Source organism: Protopterus annectens, chromosome 5.part1 (genome assembly GCF_019279795.1).
Source record: "Protopterus annectens isolate FY-2018-M chromosome 5.part1, PAN1.0, whole genome shotgun sequence".
NCBI classification, from domain to species: Eukaryota; Metazoa; Chordata; order Ceratodontiformes; family Protopteridae; genus Protopterus; species Protopterus annectens.
This window is the reverse complement of record NC_056736.1, coordinates 626,044,096-626,065,009: the sequence shown is the minus strand read 5'-3', so window position 1 is coordinate 626,065,009 and position 20,914 is coordinate 626,044,096. Positions and strand designations below refer to the sequence as shown.

Here is a 20,914-nt window from a genome sequence, read left to right as displayed (position 1 = left end):
ACAGTTCACAAGGAAACAATGGGAGGACATATGTATGACTCCCAAATAAGCAACAAAGTCTAGAAGATTTAGGATTTTTGCTTGGAAGTCTTTGCATAGGTATAGCCCAAGCAGACTCAAAAGAAAGGTAGATGGCAAATGCTGGAAGTTTGATGGGAATAAAATGGTAACTGAAAATGGCTGACTTTAAATATTCCCAAAAGAGTATTCTGTCAGAAATTTGGGTGAGCAAATGGGAGAAACTAAGGATTTTTTTTTTTGAGTTGAGATACAGGATCTGAATTGCCTAGACATAGTAAGGCCTTGTTAAATTTTATTCTGGTGGCTTCCAAAAACAGTTACTAGAAGATGAAAATCAAAGTCAGTATTGAATATTGTAACCAAGGTAAAAGAACTGGAAGCGGGATATTTAGAAAATGGTAGGAGCAAACTCAGAAAAAATGGGAATTGTGGGAATAATACATGCAAATTAATGTTTTGGAGGAGGAGTGAGGTTTAAAGGAAAGCAGGAATTGATCAGTTTATGTAATGTTGGAGTGAGGATTATTATACAAATGAATATATGTGATAGGCGGCTGTGGTGATGAAGCAGTTAGCATTGTCACCTCAAAGCAAGAGGTTTTCCGGTTTGATTCTTGGCGGGGTGCCTTCTGTGTGAAGTCTGCATGTTCTCCTTGTGGTCATGTGGGTTTCTTCCAGATACTCTGTTTTCCTTCCACATTCCAAAGACATGTAAGAAGTGGATTGGACACTCTAAATTGGCCTTAGATGCGAATGTGTGCATGCGAGTAAGTGGTACTGATGACCTATAGTGCCAGGACCAGCCACCCGGTGGTGTAAATCTTGATTCAAGATGATTGTCACTGTTGAACTGACACCCCGACCCCATGTGTGAAAATGGGAGAAAGGGGCTGTGGATGGATGGATATGTGGTGTATTATGTTTGCAAATGGGAATATGTTCATATGGTTTGTTTTCTTTTACAAAAATGTATGTCTACCTATGTCTTAAGTGATAATTCATTAAAAGTGTTAAAAAAGAAAAACAATCAATAAGTTCAAGTAACTGTGATATGATTGTTGTAGTTGTAGTTTTGAGCAACTTGTTGGCTCTTACCAAGTCATCATTATCTGTTTGATATTAGAAGCCATGTCTGTTTCATCCATGTAGTCTGTGGATTCATTTTTGAAACACCTTTATTAAATTTACACATTTTAAATAGTGGCATGACCACACATACAGTAATAGAAAAGAAAACAAACCACTATAACTATTTTTCATTTTCAAGTGGTAGAGATAGGTTTATGGGTAAAGACTAGGCTAGCTATTCTAGTGGGCCATTTTAAGCATATCCAGTTTCACTTATGGTGCTTGAATTAACCTATCCCATTTATGTTTTCTTTTGTAATAATTGTCATTCATTCCAAAACTACATAAATTGCTCAAGTCCTGCCCTCCCTTAAGTTTCATTCTTCCTCGTGAACATTATTTTGCATGCATATCGTTCCCACAATGTGGGCAGCCATGGTGGTGCAGCAGTTAGCATTGCTGCCTCACAACAAGAGGTTCTCCGGTTCAATTCTTGCCTGGGGTGCCTTCTGTGCGGAGTCTGCATGTCTTCCGTGTGGTTGCATGGGTTTCCTCCGGGTGCTCCGGTTTCCTCCCACATCCCAAAGACATGCAATAGGTGGATTGGACACTCTAAATTGGCCCTAGGTGTGAGTGGGTGCATGTGTGTGCCTTCTGTGGAAGGTTGGGTGCCAGGCTGGCAACTCAACACTGTAAAATTCCACTGCATATCATGAGCGGACAGATGATCCGCTGTGGCGAACCCTGACCAGGAAAAGCTGAAAGAAGAAGATTGTTCCCACAATGTAGTTTACTCCTTCCCTTTTCTAAAGATCCCACCTCCAGTTCTTTTACCTCCTTTATAGTATTCAGTACATGAATTACAGTTGCTTTAAGTTTTGATTTCCATTTACTAGTTATTGATTTTTGGCAACCCATAGCATTAACCTCAGTAAGGACTTACTATATTAAGACAATTCAGTTTCTATATCCCAGCCCAAAAGAATCATTTCCCTAGTACCCCCAGGGAATTTTTAAAATCTGCCAATTCATTCCTTTTCCAAAAACATATTCCCGTTTACCTTCCCTTTCTATCACACCTCCAGCATTTGCTATCTACCTGAGGAAAAACTCTCTGAAGTCTGCGTTGGGTATAAAAATACCTATACAAACACTTCTAAGCAAACTTCCTAAACCTTCTGTATTTCATTGCATACTTGGCCACCATACAGATGTCCTCCCAGTTTTTCTTTGTAAATTGCCTTTCTATTATCTCTTCCCAAACTTTGTGAACCTCCTCGTATTGATTCTTATAGATGTCATGAGATATTGTATGCGCACTACTGAGTAGTAACGTCTGTCCTAGACTAAACTAAAAACTCTACAAGCTCTGATCTTTCCATGTAGCACTCCCCTATCCCTTTTTTCTTTGCCTATATTCTAAAATCAATCCCTGTTAGGGAAAGCAGTCTTTAACCTGCAGTCCAAATTTCTGTTTGGCCTCATCCCACTCTGTTGCCTTTCCATCTTTAATTATTTGCTCACAGTATCTTAGGTCCTTTGATTATATCCTCAAGTACAGTCCAGCTTCCTCTTGCCTATTTTATACTCCTACTTTCAGTCACTCCTTTCAGTAAGATCTCCTTTTCCATTTTTGTGTTGGCTTAGTTCTAGGAATATGTTCTGCTACTTTATGAATATAGTATATTATTATGTATGGATGTTATTATTCTCCTCAAGGGCTTGCATGTACATAGTTTACAGCTATAGCCTTTGTTTTATCTTCATTAATTTTATTTCTTGAAAAGACCTGAGACTATCTCAATATTTTCCACAACACAAAACTGTCTTCTGGATTTTTTTCAAATACAAAATAGTATCATCTGGAAATAAAGCTAGCTTTTTGTGATTAAGGACTCCAAACTTCAGTGATATAAATTGTATAATTTTCTTTGCCAGTGACTATAAATGCAAAGCAAATAAGAAAATGGAAAAAAAGATACCCCTGCCTTATTCCTCTGGTCAAACACAGTTTGTCAGAGAGGAACTCTTCCACCTTATTTCTTGCCTCCAGTTGTTCATATATCCTCCTAATTAACTCTATTGTTGCATCAGGAATTGCAAATGCTACCATGCTTTTAATCAAAATCCAGGTTGACTCTATTCAATGCTTTCTTTGCTTCAAAATCCACCAACAATAGTCATGTTTTCTCACATTCTGCTTCCCTCTGGATCATAATTGTTCTGTTAATCGTGTTAAATATTTGCCTCTCCTGTCCTCTTCACAAAACGACATTGATCCATATCTATCAATTTTGGCAACACCTTTACCATTCTCTTGGCTAGTTTGACATAAGCACTATATTGATCATGATTTAAAATTGAAATGGGTCTATATGAAGGTAGATCTGATGAGTCTTTTCCGTCTTTAGGTAATATAGCCACTATACCTTTCATCCAAGATGCTTTTACCTTTATTATAAAATATTGTTGAACAAAACCTTCCAGATCTTTATCACTTTCTTCCCTCCCAACTTCCAACCTTCCACAGGAATGCTGTCTTTACTTGAGACTTGATTGATTGCACATCACCTTTTTTTATCTAATTCTTCCTATCATATCTATTGTTGAGCCTCATCTTCCACTAACCTTGACATATTTAAATCTTCCATAAATATTTCCATTGTGCATTTCATGATTTCAACATTTCTGTACTTCATACAGATTTTCATAAAATTTCTGAGACATATCTAATTTCTCTTCAGGATCTCTATTTTTTTTTTTGTCATAGGCTCACTAAGTTTGGCAACAACCCTTTCTACCTTCTCTTGCCTAAGTTGTGCTCTGGAGTTTTTATCAGAAGTAGTTGCGTAACAGCAACCTTTCAAAGTACTCCATTATTTTTCCTTTAGCACTCTGCAGTTACTCCTCTTCTTGCTCTGTAAGACTCCTCTTATTTTGCAATACTTTAATCTTTGAAAACTCCTCTAAATAATTCAAACTAATTCTTTCTTTGTTATTTCTACCATATTTTAAAACTCCATTTTCATTTTACCTTACTCTCTAGCTATCCATTCTGAAGAATTTTCAGTCTTCCCTAATAATGCTCGAATCATTTTCACTTAAGTTCCTCTCATAGCAGGCAAGTGGGAAAGTGCCAATGCCTTGTTACTAGATGTGTGTCGAGGCTTTCAGTTTAATATACATGCTCCTGTGAGATATAAATTCTATGCAGTCTAGTCCAATTGTATATTGGGAAATACTATGTAAATTCTGACTTTCTTCATATTTATTATTGTTGCAATAGCCTAAGCTATATGGGTTATATTCTGTATAGGATATAACAGCCAGCCTCCAAAGCTTGAGGCACCTTCTAGGCATCCAGTCAATTAGTTAACTCAAGCTGAGCTGACTAAAAAGACAGGTTTGGGTGCCATGCCCTTCAGAGCTTTCCTGCTGCTGAGACGAGTGATCCTCTGCATGCTTTTGAGGATTAACAATCACCTAACACTGTTCCATTGCTGGGCAGATAACCTCCCTTCATGGAAAAAACTTCCACATTATTTTTTTTTTTGTTGTTGTTATTGTTGTTTAAACTAAGATTTTCTAATTAAAAAATATTTTAAACTTATGGAAAATTATTTTTTGACTGTCATGTTACTTGTATGTGATTTTAAATGGGGATGCACTTTTTACTTTTGTGGTAAAAAAAAGTTGTTAAAAGTTGCAGAAAACTTTTTCTATGAAGATGTGTTTATTTTACTTTTTAGGCTGGGGAAAGTGTTTAAAGCACTTTTTACTCTATTTATGTGGGAAAATTTACTTTTTTGCCACTTTCTTGTTTTACCGACTGTTGCTGCAAATCTTCCCCAGGAAAATGAGTACAACCAATTTTTTCAGTTGACCATGTAACAGACTACTGGTTTCTCAGTCTTTCAGTCTTCCAGCTACAAAAAGAAAAAGTTAACTAAGCAGTCTTTGCAATGATAGCAGGCGGGTAGTTTGCTTGAACCGTAGATGGGTGAGACTGCTGTGGTCAAAGCTGGTTCCTCAGACCATTCATCTTTTTTCTCAGATCCCTCTTGTGTTGTCAATACAGCCACCATGGCCCGGTGGTTAGCCACATCCTCTGAGGCTACTGGACTACCCTAAGTGGGCAAGGGAGAGCCATTTTTGTCATTTATATATGAAAGGGCAAGAAATGCTTAGCTAAAGTGTTCTTCCTATCCCTTTGGAAGCTGTTACTGGCATTACTAGGCCTGTTTGCCCCACCTTTCATGTCAAAAAGAGACAGAAAACTAAACATTTTGACAGGAGTAATTTATCGGACTTGACTCAGGGTCTTGTACAGACTGTTGACCCTTCCTGTAGGGTATCTTTTGGTAAAAGAAAAAAAGAATTATCTTTCCCTGAAGAGTTTCAAGATATTAAATCTTAAGAGAATGTGAAAGGGCAGATGCTGTTTTTTTTCAAACTCATAGTAGAGCATGGCATCTGAACCTCCACGTGAGGGATTCACTTTCTCACAGACTGATTCCAGAATGTGCCTGTGTTTGCAGTGTGAGAACTCTTGAGGTTTCTCATTCCCTCAGAAAATGCTATGAATTACTACAACTGTAATTCCCCGAACCTCCTTCCATATTCCCAGTGCTGCTAGCATTTGTCACAGCCAGTGGTTTCCCTGACAACCAGCTGGCTGCACCCCAGAAAGCAGATAGAATGTACAGTTTCTCAGTCTTTCCAAGTGTTTATACTCTAATCCCAAACCTGACCCAGTATCTGTAGTTTTAGTTAATCCAGCTGCTGTGAAGCAGTTTGTGAATTATAATCCTTCTACTTCTGACAAGGATGGTAAAGGTATTGATTAGCTTGGGAAAGAGTGTTATGCTTCTGCAACTTTGCTTTTTAAAATGCAGCATTGTCAAGATCCTATGTTAAAGTTTATACTGACTAACTGTGAACCATGAGAAATGTTTCAGCTGTGGTTTCTTCTTTTGAGTAAAAGTCTGCTTTGTGTATTCTAGTTTCTATTGTTTCTTCTGTTTCTCAGGTCACTAGTCATTGTTTGAAGTTTGTTTATGATTCTGTAGATACACAGGGCTGTAAACACTGGTGCTGTTTTGAGAAGGTTTGCCTGACTGCATTCTCAGAACCTCCCAGAAGATGTCAAAAGTGTAATTTTGAATTGTTTTTGATCGAGATTTAGGTTTTGAACACTCTGCTGCATAGGATGTCAAAAAGTGTGATGAGAATGGTAAGCTGATTTAAGGAACTCCTCTGTCTTTTTAGTCTTCCTTCTCTAAATCTTCCAGAGGATTTTTTTGCTCCCTCATCCAGTTTTGGCAATAAACAGTCTCAGCAGAATACTAGTGAGCAGATGTTTTAAAAGGCAGTGGTATAGATATTCCAAAAATCTGGGACCCTCCCTAGCAAAGAACAGGCAGAATGACTGTTGAAGGTACCTTGCCCCCTTCCCCCCGGCACTCCCTTACTCCTTCCAAAAAATTGAATCATCTCCATTTCTCTCTTTGGCAAATGGGTCTGAAGCTAATCCAGCTGAAATACAGGTGGCAGTGGGAGGAACTTCCTCCTTCCCAAGGGATTCCTACTTGTATGCCAGACCAACCCCTTCTCTTCCCAGCTGTCCTACATTATATGCTCTCACGGGGTAATAGAAGCAGTTCCTCTTTCTCACGTGGCAAAATCATTTTATTCAAAAATGTCTTCAGTGTCAAATAAAGAAAATTCCTAGAGACCATTTCTGAACTGTTACCCCTTCTTCCTCGTTTGAGTTGTTAGTAACCTTAGTTTTAAAGGATGCATATCATCACATTCCTATTCATCCAAATTTCAGGTGTGTCTTAATGTTTTTGTGCATCTGAATCACATTATGAGTTCCCTGCCTTAACCTTTGGGCTATCCACTGCTCCAAGAGTCACAGCGTGTCTAGTTCCTGTCATATCCCAATGCAGGCTGCAGTGTATCCACAATGTTTTCTTATTTAGGTGACTTGCTTGTCTTTGCAGAGTCTATTTCAAAGTGTTGGGAATTTCTCATTCGGGTAAGGGATCTCCTACACAGGCTGGGATTCCAAAAGAACATTCAAAAGTCTTTTTTGACTCTACCTGACAGGATTGTATTTCTGGGGTACCTGCTTGACACCTAAGTACAAAGAACTTTTCTTCCACAAGAAAAATAGATGTATAGTTAGATTTATTGCAGGGGTTTTCCATTTAGATTTCAATCGCTGCAATGGAATACCTCAGGATTCTGGGTCTCATGTTATCCATGACTCTCAGGATACCTCTTGCAAGCCTCCACATATAAAAGATACAGGTATCTGAAGTATGTTTGGTCTCATCACCAACATTCATTGACTTTTCAAATTCCAGTTCTTGGATTTGTGAAAAGAGAAATCACTTTGTGGATACATCAAATATTTCTAAATCTCAGTCACCCCCCCCCACACACACACACACACACACACACACACACCATTGCAAAGCAGTCAGTCACAGCAGATGCTTTGGACTTTGCTTGGGGAGCAGTGTCAAAGGGGATAAAAGTGTAAGGTCAGTGGGGGGACAAGAAAGGCAGATAAAAGCACATCAACATAAAAGAGATTTTAGTAGTTCTAAAATTTCTTAACTTTCTGAATTATCTGTGGTCCACAGGACCTCTTCAGATGGTTGCAAGTAATGCCATAGTGATGTGGTACATAAACAAGTAAGGAAGAAGAAATCTTAGCCCCTATGTTGACTAGCCATGTTAGCATTGTTTATAGATTTACAGCACAATCTCATTTTACAGGCATTTTACATTCAGTAAAAGCAAAACTGTGTGTCAGACGAGGTGAACAAGGCACAGGTATACCCACACAATTGGAAACTAGATCAGGGGGCCTCCCAAGACTTGATCCATCTGTGAGGAATACATCAGATAGACCCTTTTGCCTCCTCTCTAAACAATCAACTGGCAAAATTATATTCCATGACTCCATGCAAGAAGACCTGGAAGATGAAAGCCTTTTCTTTTCCTTGGAAAGGAATGTTCTGGTGGGCTTTTACACCCTTTCCACTGATATCCAGAGAACTTCTGAAGATTCAGAAGGACTCCCTAAAATTAATGGTGATGACCCAAGCAATAGTGGCTCACTCTTCTTTTGCAAGTAGCCAAGGGTAATTAACATAAGCTTCCTCACAGACTGTATTTACTCATAGAACAACAGGGATGTTTGATGCACCCTGACCCCAAACAACTACAGCTGACTGCTGTGATGATAGGGTCTTAAAACTTTTAGGCACTTGTTTACTGAGGATGTGCAGCTGGATCTAATGGAGGGAAGAAAGCCTGCTCTTAGAAAATCATAAATAAGCAAATAGAAAAGGTTTTCTAATTGGTGCCAACAGAACAACCAGCACCTATTCAGGACTAGTGTTTCTCAGATTTTACATTATTTGTAAGAGTAACTATCCTAGGGCCTATTTCAGCATGTCTGCCAAAGGATCACTTTCTTTCAGTGAATTTTCATGTCAAATGTTTTTCAAAGTGCTGCTGTATAAGAAGCCTGCCCGAAAGCGGGTGACCCCTCCTGGGACCTTAATTATTTTGTGTTAGAGAAGCTAAAACTTGCTCCATTTAAACAAGTTCATTTATTTGACTTGAGGTTCTTAACATGGAAAGCAGTTTTGCTGATTCAGCTGACCTCTGTAAAAAGAGTTTCAGAGTTGCAAGCTCTTATGGTGGGTCATACAGAGACAGGGCTTCTTCGGTAACTAATCCTTCTTTTATGCCTAACGTGGTATCTGAGTTTACGTTAAGCCTAAGTATCCATCTCCATGTTTTCTTTCCGGAACCTAAAAATGAAGTAGAAGGGATAATTCATACCCTGGATGAGATTCAGACAACTCGGGTACTATTTTGCAGGACAAAATCTTTCAGAATTGCCAGTCAGTTGTTCATTTCTTGTGAAGGTAAGAAGAAAGGGCCAACTGTGTCAAAGCAGGTTATTTCCAAATGGTTGTCTCGGGCTATTATTACCTTTTGTTATTCACACCACAACAAGACTATTCCAGGCAGGTGCAAGATACATTCTGTCATAGGCTTGGTTTCATCCATGGCTTTTTGGAGAGGGTTGGACATATTCTAGAAGCAGCAACTTGGTCATCTGTGCATACTTTTACAAAGAACTATAAACTGGATTCCTTTACCAGGTCTAGGGCATGATTTTGTAAGACCATTCTCCAGGGACTCCTGGGCCTTCTCCTTCCACCTCCCAGCTGTTCTAAGCTATGGTAATATACCAGTATAGCTTTGGCTGTTGCAGCAGTAATTGATATGAAGAACATGGCACTTTAATGTAAGTAAATCTAACTTAACAATAGATCTTGGAATATCACTGCTACAGTAGCCACTCTCTCCCTCTATCTGCCTTGTTTTTTGATGTATTTTTATGCCAGGATGTGGACATTTATTTTACTTTTCCTAGATATGCCCTCTCAAGGCTTAAACTCCCTCTTTCAGTTGGCATGAAAGCTCTAAAGGGCTTGGCACCCAAAATAGTCTTTTTTAGTCAAACTGATTAACTGTTTGGGAATGTTGAAGGTGACCTGAAGCTTTAGAAGCTGTCTTGCTGTTATATCCAATAATTTTATTTTTCATTTGTTGACTGGGATAGAGCACATCCGCGGTGGTGCAGCAGTAGCATTGTTGCCTCACAGCAAGAGGTTCTCCCGTTCGATTCTCGGCTGGAGTGCGGGAGTGCCTTCTGTGTGAAGTCTGCATGTTCACCCTGCGGTTGTGTGGGCATTCGAAAGACATGCGGAAATGGGCGTGCCTTCATTGAAGGTTGAATGTCGAGCTGGCACCTCGGCGTTTGTGAAAATCTACTGCCAATCATTAGCGGACCGTAGTTCCGCTGTGGCGACCCCTAACCGGGAAAAGCCGAAAGACAACAACAACAACTGGGATAGAGCACTGATCCCATTTGACACATTTCAGTATCAGCTGGAGAAAACACATCTGCCATACCAAATATCCTCATATATTTTTTCAGAATGCTACCCTCTTTTATTAAATTTTCCCTTCTAGGTCCCCTGATACATCCTTACCATTGCAAACCAAGTTACAGTCCTTACCCTTAAATAGTATTCTCTGCTGAAAGCTGATCATTTCTCCCAAAATTCTGTTTAGGTTCCCTAGTAGTAGCTGTTGTTAAGTGAAACAAATACATGCCAGTATAATCCTTCTTCCCTGCCAATATCTTACTACCACAAATCTGCCGTTATTGCCTTTTTTCCGTCTTCTGACACCAAGCCCATGAAGCTATCAATATTATTACTCTGATTGTCCTTTGTTCCTGATATTCTCCTGAATATCTACCCTGGAATCCTTCCTTTGTCAAATTAACATGCTCATTTCTATCTAAATGTACTTCATGTAAAATTAATATTTGCACTCTGCATTTCTCAATATAATTCAGTATTGTCTGTTTTTTTGTTTTTACCTGTAAGGCCTTTTACTTTACATTAAAATATGCATAGAATAGCCATTAAAATAGAAAGCTATTATACATGACAGTTCCTTTGAATGTGTAGCTCCATCTTTTAACTTAGATGCACACAGTAATGTTTGACAGGCTGATCTCTTATACAGTTCCTTCTCATCTCTATTTGAACCTGTGTCACATATTCAAGATGCTTTGCTTAAGTCATTCCCACCAATGGAGCTCAAAACAAAGAGTTAGAAGGTCACACTGGAAAACCAATCAGAAAAAACTAAATGAAAACTCCAGCCAAGCTAGAACTTCCAATGAGTGACCTCCCAAACCTCCTGTAGTTTGCACTGTAACTTCCAATGGGTGGAGCATAAGCTTTTTGATAGAATCAAATTATGTCCTCACATTTAAAACAAATGTTCATATCTCTGGAACTATAGGGGCTATGAATTAAATATAAATGGCAAACCATTCAGCACAAACTATTTTTACAGTGGGAGTATTCTTTAGGTTCTAGGTCATAAACTGAATTTTATAAGTCACAGATAACACAGTAACTATTACATTTGTAATATTTTGTAAACAACTTACAATATCTCTGCAACCACTCAAGTTACACACATGCTGTCAGCAGCATTTTATTCATCTAGCTGAGAGCTTTCATATGGGGCTAAGGAGTTCTGTCTGCATTAAGTGGTTGTTGTGGTATTTAGAAAAAAATTGAAAATGATATATATATATAAATTAATATATATCATATATATAATTGACCTTGAGTAGCATACTACCTTCACCTAGAATGATACCACAATACAAAGACAAAATTATCAATTTCAACAATTGGCTAAGCTTCTGGTGTCATTCTAAGAGGATCCAGTGTCTGTCTGCCTGGGATGACATGATAGACAAGCCTCGCTGTTTTGCCAGAGATGGGTTGCACCTGTCACCCCTAGGTTTTCGAATACTGGCCAAGGCTCTTGCCGTCCCCATAGTGCCTTTTTTAGGCAAGGCTCAAAGGACAAACCAACCACCGTAACCAGCACAGGTAACCAAAAACTAAGGGTAATGCTACTCAACGCCAGAAGTCTCAACCTCAAAATGCACACACTCGAGGCTCTCCTCAGCATGGAGAAAATTGATGTTTGTGCAGTGACGGAAACCTGGTTCAAGGCTCAAGAGAGCACCCCAGAACTGCCAGGTTACAATTCATATCATACCTTCCAGCCTCAGTTACTGGATCACAGTACAAAGGGCGGAGGTGTATCCATATTCATCAAGGATACCCATATCTCCAGGTTAGTAGTGCAGCATGATGCCCCAGAGATCATCCATGCGCAACTATCAGCAGGCAATACCACATTTCAAGTCGTAGCCGGTTATAGATCGCCCACCATGACCCAAGATGCTCACTCTGCATTCCTTGAGACATTGGAAACTATAAAGGTCCTACCCAACACCATAATCTTGGGTGATTTCCACTACCCTGGTATAGACTGGGCAAACTACCAATGTTCCAACTCCTATGCTCAGTGATTCATAGAATTTATAAATTCAAATGCCCTTGAACAACTAGTATGTTCCCCCAATAGAGGGGACAACATATTGTATTTAATCATCACAAATATGGGCGCCCATTGTACCACACCCATTATCATCCCCTCCTTGGTCAGATACGACCACAAACTGATAACCCTGGACATCCTCACTCCTCCACCTACCCCAATCAAAGAAACCATAGTCAAAAACCTTTCCAAAGCAAACTTCAAACTACTTGCATCCGAAGTGGAAAGCTTCACTATTCCCTTGCAGAAGGATAATGATATCCAGGATGTGGAATCCTACACCAAGGCACTCTATATGCATCTTCAGGATTGCATGGACCGTGCTATCCCAAATAAAACCAAGACTCCTTCCTCAAGCAAGAAGAAACCAGTCTGGTGGACCCCAGCCATAAGCAAACTTTACAATAAAAGGAGGAGACTTATACAAAAAAAGGCCGAATCACAAGTAGAAAAGTCATCCCTGATCAGCATTAGTAAGAAATTTTGGGCCCTCATCAAGTCAACTAAAGCTAATTTTGAAAAGAAAGTTGCCAAGGATGCCAAGGATAACCATAAGGCCTTCTATGGCTACGTCAAAAACCTAAATGGCAACGCTCAGGTCTGTTCTGAGCTAGTACAAAATGGAACAAAATACACTGACCCTTCTGACATTGCCAACATCTTGGCTGACAGGTTCAGTGCAAATTTCTCCCCCCTCTCACCACCTACAGGGCCTATTACCATTCTAGGGGATTGTGTAAGTCCAATTATTACTGATACGTTGGTTAACAAGGCTCTATCTAAAGCTAAAAACACTGCCTCCATGGGACCAGATGGTGTCCCAGGCTGTGTCATATGTGAGCTCCAAAAGGAATTAACCCCGCATCTTAATACCCTGTTCAGTCTCAGCATCTCCACAGGATATGTGCCCATAGAATGGCGCACGGCAATGGTGGTCCCGCTACACAAGGGTGGGGCCACAACTGACCCTGGGAACTACCGACCAATAAGCCTGACCAGTCTGATCTGTAAGGCTATGGAGCGAATCATTATGGAACTCATAAATTGAGAGATTGGGAACCTCCAGTCGCTGGACCCCACACAGTTTGGCTTCGTCAAGGGCAGATCATGCCTCCTGAACCTGGTGGATTTCTTTGAGACAGTTACTCAGGCTATAGATAAGGGAAAGGAGGTACACATGGCTTACCTTGACCTTGCTAAAGCATTTGACACCATTCCCCATTCAGGTATTATTGATAAGCTCACCAGCCTGGGCATAAACCCTTATGTCACAAGATGGATCGCAAACTGGCTCTCAGACAGATCCCATAAAGTAAGAGTAGTGGGATCTATGTCCGAATCCAGACCAGTAACGAGTGGTGTGCCTCAGGGCTCTGTCCTGGGACCCCTCCTGGTTGGCATATACTTCTCAGAAGTACAGGCAAGCACGGAAGGGCTGTGGCTGACTAAGTTTGCAGATGACTGCAAACTGGGTGCTATAATAGAGTCTCCGGCCGACATGGAGATCCTCCAGAAAGGCCTAAATGAGACTGATGCATGGTGTCAAAGCCATGGTCTCAAGCTAAATGCAAAAAAATGCATAGTAATCTCCTTTGGAAAAAACAGAGTACCCGCAAACTACAACATAGGAGGTAATCCCCTGAAATCTGAAGAAGAAATAAGGGATCTAGGGACCCAAGTAGATAGTCAGCTTTCCTTTGATAACCGTGTTGCCAAAGTGGTTAGAAAATCCTTCTATGTGACTCATCTGATCACGAAAGGGTTCGCATCAAGATCTAAGGATGTAATGGTGCCCCTCTACTCTTCCCTCATTAGACCCATTGTTGAGTACAATGCACCAATTGGAATGTACCTGGCTAGACATCTCCATCAGCTGGAGAGACCACAAAAGTACCTAACCAAGAGGATTACTGGCCTCAAACAGTTGCCCTATGCAGCACGATTGAAAAAGCTAAGACTGTTCTCTGTTGCATACCGCTTTCTCAGAAGCGATCTCTGTCTAACATACAGAGCCATGTCCAACCCAGAATTGTTGAACATGCTCCATCTTAGCAAAACCAAATCTACTTGAGCTACACGCTCTAGGGATATAAACCTCAACACAGCAATGAATAGAACATGCTGGAGGGATAGATTCCCTTCGCAGAGACTTCCCTTACTATGGAACAGGGTCCCAATCTACATAAGACAGAGCCCCTCACTATCATTCTTCAAGAGGAACCTTGATGAGTGGATGGGTAGCAGAAAGTTCACACCGGGGATCACACCAACAGCACTACTAGATAGGGGTCAAGGGTACTAGCTGCTAGTACAAGGGTCTAGGGAACTACTAAAGGGGTGGTGAATACCGCACAACGTGGCTGGGCTAATATACGCCTTCGGGCAGATAGCCCAGTACCAACCTATGAACCTATAATATCATAAAAACAACAATTAATATCTCTTTATCTGTACTACACAGAGATCAAATATTAATGCAGTTGTATAAGCTTTAAGATTAAATCTTTTAAAACCATGTGCATAGCATGATTTTGTAATTATTGATGCAAATATGAACAAGCAATATTTGACACCTAGAGGCAACAGTAGGAGTTAACTGCAGATGCACCTGAAGGCGTCACTAAGATGCAATGAGTTAATTAAAATCCCTCAAATGAAGCATTAATATATTTTTAGACCCCCGTAATATTTTTAACTCACAACAAACATAAACTATGTGCATTGCAAAAAAAAAAATTAAGTTTACTCTACCAGATAGGAGCAGTTGCCCAAAATTGATTGCTGTTCCCTATTGTGTCCAGAAATCTTGAGCAAAGGAGTTGAAAGGTATGGCTTGGATTCCTGCTGTAGGTTGTAGTGCATTTTTGCACTACAGAGAACAGTAGACATAACCATAGCATGGTTTTCAGAGTTTGTCAGTACATCTGAGCAGATTATTATATTTTAATCATTAGGACAAGGAAGATAATACATAACAGTAAATTACTAAACTTTCCATGCACCAGTGCCACAAACTACTGTTTAAAACAGTAAGGGTGTACGATACCATTGCATTTCTGACTTTTCAATTGGTGGCTAACCAAGCATACCTGTCAGGAATCAGATGCACATATGACAAAGGGAATCTAGGAAGAGAATTGTGAAGTGTAGAGAGATGAAGTGATCGTCAAGGGGAAGATAAAGTAAGAACTAGAGCAATTTTCTATTATGACTGCAGTGAACAGAGTTAAGTAGCTTGCAGGTAGGGGCTATAACATGTCACTGGGTGTTTTTCATAACTAGATGAATAAAGAAAGGAAGGAAGGTTGGTAGAAAGTTTCACAGATGGAGTGTACCCATGCAAACTTTCTATCTGTGGGGTATTCATTATTGAATGATAAATATTCCATCAAACCTATGCTAGATAAGAGACATCTTAAGAAATAGGTGTCTTTTATGTATTTCATCATAAGTTGATGCATATAGGTATATCTTTTGTACATGTATTTATACCTTTTAATATTTATTGCACATTTACCCTTTACTATGATACAGCTAGCTCTTTAATGGACTAAATAGTAGTGAATCCTTATTTGATGTTTTATTAATTGCTGCTGAGTTCTGATTGGCTCATATGTATTTTTAAACTGATGAGTGGAATGAAGAATTGGTCTGATGAAGCAGTTTTTTACTGTGAAAGCACTCACCATTTGTATTTCCTGGAATAAAACTTGGCTTGATTTTATTAGCTGTGGTCTGGTTGCTCTTTGCTTTTTACTGGATTTCCTATATTTTGATTGACCAGTTTGTACACCATGTTTCTGTTTTGGATTATAGGTATTTTGTAATGTTTTTTAATAGAAATGCTGGGTTGCTGTATTCTCATCATTAGTGCATTTGTTACTCTCAAATCTGTTCCTTAATGCCATCCATTCACTTTCAAAGATTTTGTCTTTAATGGCTCAAAAAGTAAAGGTTTGCTTTGCTGTGCTTTCAGTGATAGCTATAGAAAATAGCTTATTAATAATAAACCTTGTGTGTTTACAGAAAACCAACTGGATTGCTGAGGGGGCATACTGCACCTGTAGTTTTCCTGCAGATTGTTATGGAAGACAAGAGAATTTTTTCTGTCTCTACAGACAGCAATGTTAAGGTAGTGTATGCCTATCTAAAATATATTTTATCAATTCATTGCAGAATAACATTGTAAACAGATCTTTTTTGCCTTGTACAACAAGTGGCAAGCAAATCTCATTACTGCACTAATCAATCTATCATAAACACAAAACACCAAGAGTTCAGATTAACATAGCAGCTGCTGATTTGTGCAGCATCCTTCTTTTTATCTTTCTCTGTCTTTTTTTCTCTATCCCCTTTCTCTCTGTCTTTGCCACTGTCGCTCATCCTCTTGCTAACCACGTATGCTTTTATTTTTACCATCTTCCTTATCTTTCTGTAATTTTTCTTGTATGTCTTTACTTATTCTGAGAACTTCTTCAGATACCTTTTACAACTTGTTTCCCTTCTCATGTCCTATTCCAGGCATGACTTTTTAATCTGTTTTGTTAATTTCATCACAATGATAAAGTGGTTTGTGTTGCTGCCTCTGAGCTTTGATAGCTGATTCCACTTCTGATTACTGGTTACTGTCTGTGGCAACATTTGCTTGCTCTGTCAATTTCTATGTGAGTATCCTGGAGGTACTGTGTCACCATTAGAAATCATACTATTTTAATATGTTAAACTCAATGTTTATAAACCTTTGCTTGCCATTACAGCTCTTATTTCACTGACATAAGGCCAGATACTGCTAATGCTTCAGAAACTTTAATATATGCAGACTTCTGGAAGCAGCAAATGGTTGGAGATTTGCATAATGGTTAAAGTGTTTACTTCACAAACACAAGGTATAGGACTTGATTTTCAACTTTGCCAAAATTGGCCAGACTTAAAATGGCTCACAAGGGCAGCTAGCCACATGAGCCCTATATATGAACCATATATGTATATGTATAGAAATAGGAATAGTATTATGTATTTTATTTTTTTTTTTGTTAACCAGGTAAACCTAGTAGACACAAAGATCTCTTTTTAAAGATGATCCAGGAGCACTGTCTGGTTAACTAATGAGTACAGAGTCACATAATAATGTTAATAGTCTTAATCCAGTTTGCTAAACTACCAGATATAATTATCAGGATTAATAGAATCCAATTGCTTTAAACAAGCTGCAAAACAGACTTCTTTGACAAAATCATTTACTCTCAGCACATTTTCTACCTGTTTGCTTCTTTAAATATTGCAAGACAAAATATAATCTATAAAATTTATTGTATGCTAAAAATATACTATGTAATTTTAATTTTAGTACAAATATTTGGTTTTATGTAGCCTAGATTCCACAAATATATAATTTGTATACATTTTACTTTTACAACATTAATATGGAGCAGTACTGTAATCTACCCTCCAGTATAGTTTTTCAGTACCAGGAAGGGTCAGGCTTTTGACGAATCCAGAGTACATTTCCAGTTTTGTCCAACATACTCCTTCAGGTGAGTCAAAGGATATATTTTTTATACTGTACATCAATGTGTGTGTATGGGGAGTGCTAAATAAATGTGACTATTTCAAAGAATGTCTCTCTCGTGCCTCACAGTAGGCACAGAAATTAGTTTCTGAAATGACACTTCCTCAGATATGTCACATGTCAATGATAACAGACATGGGAATCTTCAATCTCATTTTAGTTTACGGACATATTTTCTCCGAGTCTCTGGCTCTGATTTTCATCTACCTTCCATATAAGCCACAAACCTACATGAACTCCAAGAAGAACTAATCCCTCAAGTAAAACTGCTGTACAATCTCAGCCTCACTACAGGATATGTGCCCAAAGAATGGCGTACAGCAACAGTGGTCCCACTCCACAAAGGTGGCACCTCTGCGGACCCTGGAAACTATCGCCCCATAAGCCTGACTAGCCTAGTATGCAAGGCTATGGAGAGGATCATCATGGAACTCATAAACAAAGACATTGGGGACCTACAGACACTAGATCCTACCCAATTTGGCTTCGTCAAGGGCAGATCCTGCCTTTTGAACCTGGTCGACTTCTTCGAAACAGTCACCAAGGCCATAGATGAAGAGAAGGTAGTCCACACAGCTTATCTGGACCTCGCAAAGGCATTTGACACAATACCCACTCGGGCATCATAGATAAGCTATCCAGCCTAAATATAAACCCCTATGTCACAAGATGGATCGCAAACTGGCTCAAAGACAGAACCCACAGAGTCAGTGTTGCTGGAGCCATGTCAGACTCGAAACCGGTCACAAGTGGCATCCCACAAGGTTCTGTCCTGGGACCTCTCTTGTTTGGTATTTACTTTTCTGAGGTACAGGCCAACGTGGGAGGAATATGACTCACTAAGCTCGCAGATGACTGCAAAGTGGGCACCATAATCGACTCTCCAGCTGACACAAACATCCTTCAAAAAGGTCTCGCAGAGACGGATAACTGGTGCCAGAGCCATGGTCTAAAGCTAAATGCCAAAAAGTGTATAATCATACCCTTTGGCAAAAACAATGTGCCCACAAATTACCACATAGGTGGTAACCCATTAAGTACAGAGAAAGTAATTAGGGATCTGGGGACCCAAGTTGATAGCAATCTCTCCTTTGACAACCACATTGCCAAAGTGGTTAGAAAGACCTTCTACATAGCCCACCTCATCATGAAAGGATTCACATCTAGATCAAGAGAGATAATTGTGCCCCTTTATTCATCCCTCATCAGGCCCATCATAGAATACAATGCCCCCTTTGGGATGTACCTTACCCGACACCTGCAGCAATTAGAAAGACCCCAAAAGTACCTCACCAGGAGGATCAAGGGACTCAAGCAGATGCCATATGCTGCTTGGTTAAAAAAACTCCAGCTCTACTCAGTTGCATACCGTCTACTTCGAGGTGATCTATGTCTGACATATAAAGCTATGTCCAACCCAGAATTAATGGACATGCTCCACCTCAGTAAATCTAAATCCCTTAGAGCCACGCGCTCGAGGGACTTGAACCTTAGCACAGAAATAAATAGAACATGCTGGAGGGACAGATTCATAACCCAGAGGCTCCCTTCGCTCTGGAATAGAATTCCAATTCATGTTAGGCAGAGCACCTCACTGACTCTCTTCAAGAAGAATCTTGATGAGTGGATGGGGGATCGTAGGTTTGTCCCGGGGATTACTTCTGTGTCACTATTAGACAGAGGCACAGTAAACTAAACTTTAAAAAGGGCACAGTATACTCAAATCAAAGGGTGGTGTAAGCCAAACACAATCGGGCTAGGCTTATAAATGCCCCAGGGCAGATAGCCTAGTATGAACCTATGAACCTATGAACCTCTGTCTTTGACTACCACATACCACACAGGTCACCATTAACTTTCAGTTAGTCTCGCTATCCATTTTAGTTTTATGATTGGTTAATAGAACATTTCATTTGAATATTAGGCTTTGTAGTAAAAGCATTTCTGTGGGACACAAACCTGTCATCCCCTTAAGCAGTTAAATAAGAACTTTATTTGTTTCTATTGTCTCACCTTGTACTTTCCTCATTCTTTCCTTGAAAGTCTGAACAGTCATTTCTTCAAAGCCATTCGATGAAACATGAAAGGTATATAACAAAATTATTTTTGCCTCTTGTAGTTTGCAGTTTACTAGTTCATCATTAGTGAAACTAGAGCCATTATCAAAATTAGCATTTCTGCAATACCATATATGCTGAAATGTTATAATTGACTAGATATACCAGTAAAACAAGCAGTGATACTTTAAATGTGAACAAAAGCAATAACGGGCTTTAGTGTGGAGATGTTTGTTTTAGAGTAGATAATACCTGTGTTGGCATTGGTTTGGAGCATTTCTGATATTTGAAGAAGTAAAATTTCTTAAAGGGACTAGGGAAGTTGCAGCAAATTGAACTGTTTGGGAAAATGTGACATGACCTCAGGGAACAATCTGAAATTACAACTATATAAAAGTCTTCTTAGTCAAGTGTTCAAAGGTATGCATACACTGCTAGCATGAAAATATATAACAATGTGTAATGCCTTATAAGTGATTGTAACATTGAAATGATGGAGTGGCTGCATTGTCAATTTTAACATTGAATGTAAACGGTTTACAGCACAGAAAAAACGCAGTATTGAGCACACACTTGAATTAACTTAGCAGTACCCATATTCACGAGGACATAAAAAGATGAAGTATTTATGTATATGGATTTTAAAATGATTCTGCTGTGGCAGCTAAATGTATGTGGGAAGAGAATGGAAAATAATAGCCATGGTCATGGACGGACAGTAGGATACCAGCAGTGAAAATATTTGTAGTCCCTTTGGACCTGTACATAGGCCAGGTACACTTTAACAGCCAGAAGAAAAGTTGTGGGTTACAATAAAGAGTCAAACAAGTTTATTTGGGAAGGGAAATGAGAGAAAAGAGAGTATGAGTAAAGTAGGATAAGATGATTATTCCTGTAGAATGGGGTGGTATATGATTGTGTGATTTAAACAGATATCTTAAAGCTGTGCATTTAAAACTTTATATATAGTGCAAGCAGAGGAAATTAGAGTAACATGGATAAACATTATGGATCAAGGTACAAGTGTAAGAGATACAGAGAGATTATGGTTTTGAAAGTAAGCCCCTAAAGAGAATATGAATCATTTCATAGAGAATATTATATTTATAAATTGGAAAGACATTTTTACAAGACTAAATCATTGAGGAAGTTATGAAAGAAA

The 20,914-nt window shown here is 39.2% G+C and overlaps 1 protein-coding gene across 1 annotated transcript in view; it reads left to right on the top strand.

Moving 5' to 3' along the window:
• Positions 1–20,914, top strand: part of LOC122803568 (WD repeat-containing protein 49-like) — a 1,120,011-nt gene that overhangs the window by 412,948 nt on the left and 686,149 nt on the right. The window contains exon 14 of the mRNA XM_044073240.1: positions 16,153–16,258. Coding sequence (XP_043929175.1) covers positions 16,153–16,258 — 106 coding nt within the window. The remainder of the gene's footprint in view (positions 1–16,152; positions 16,259–20,914) is intronic.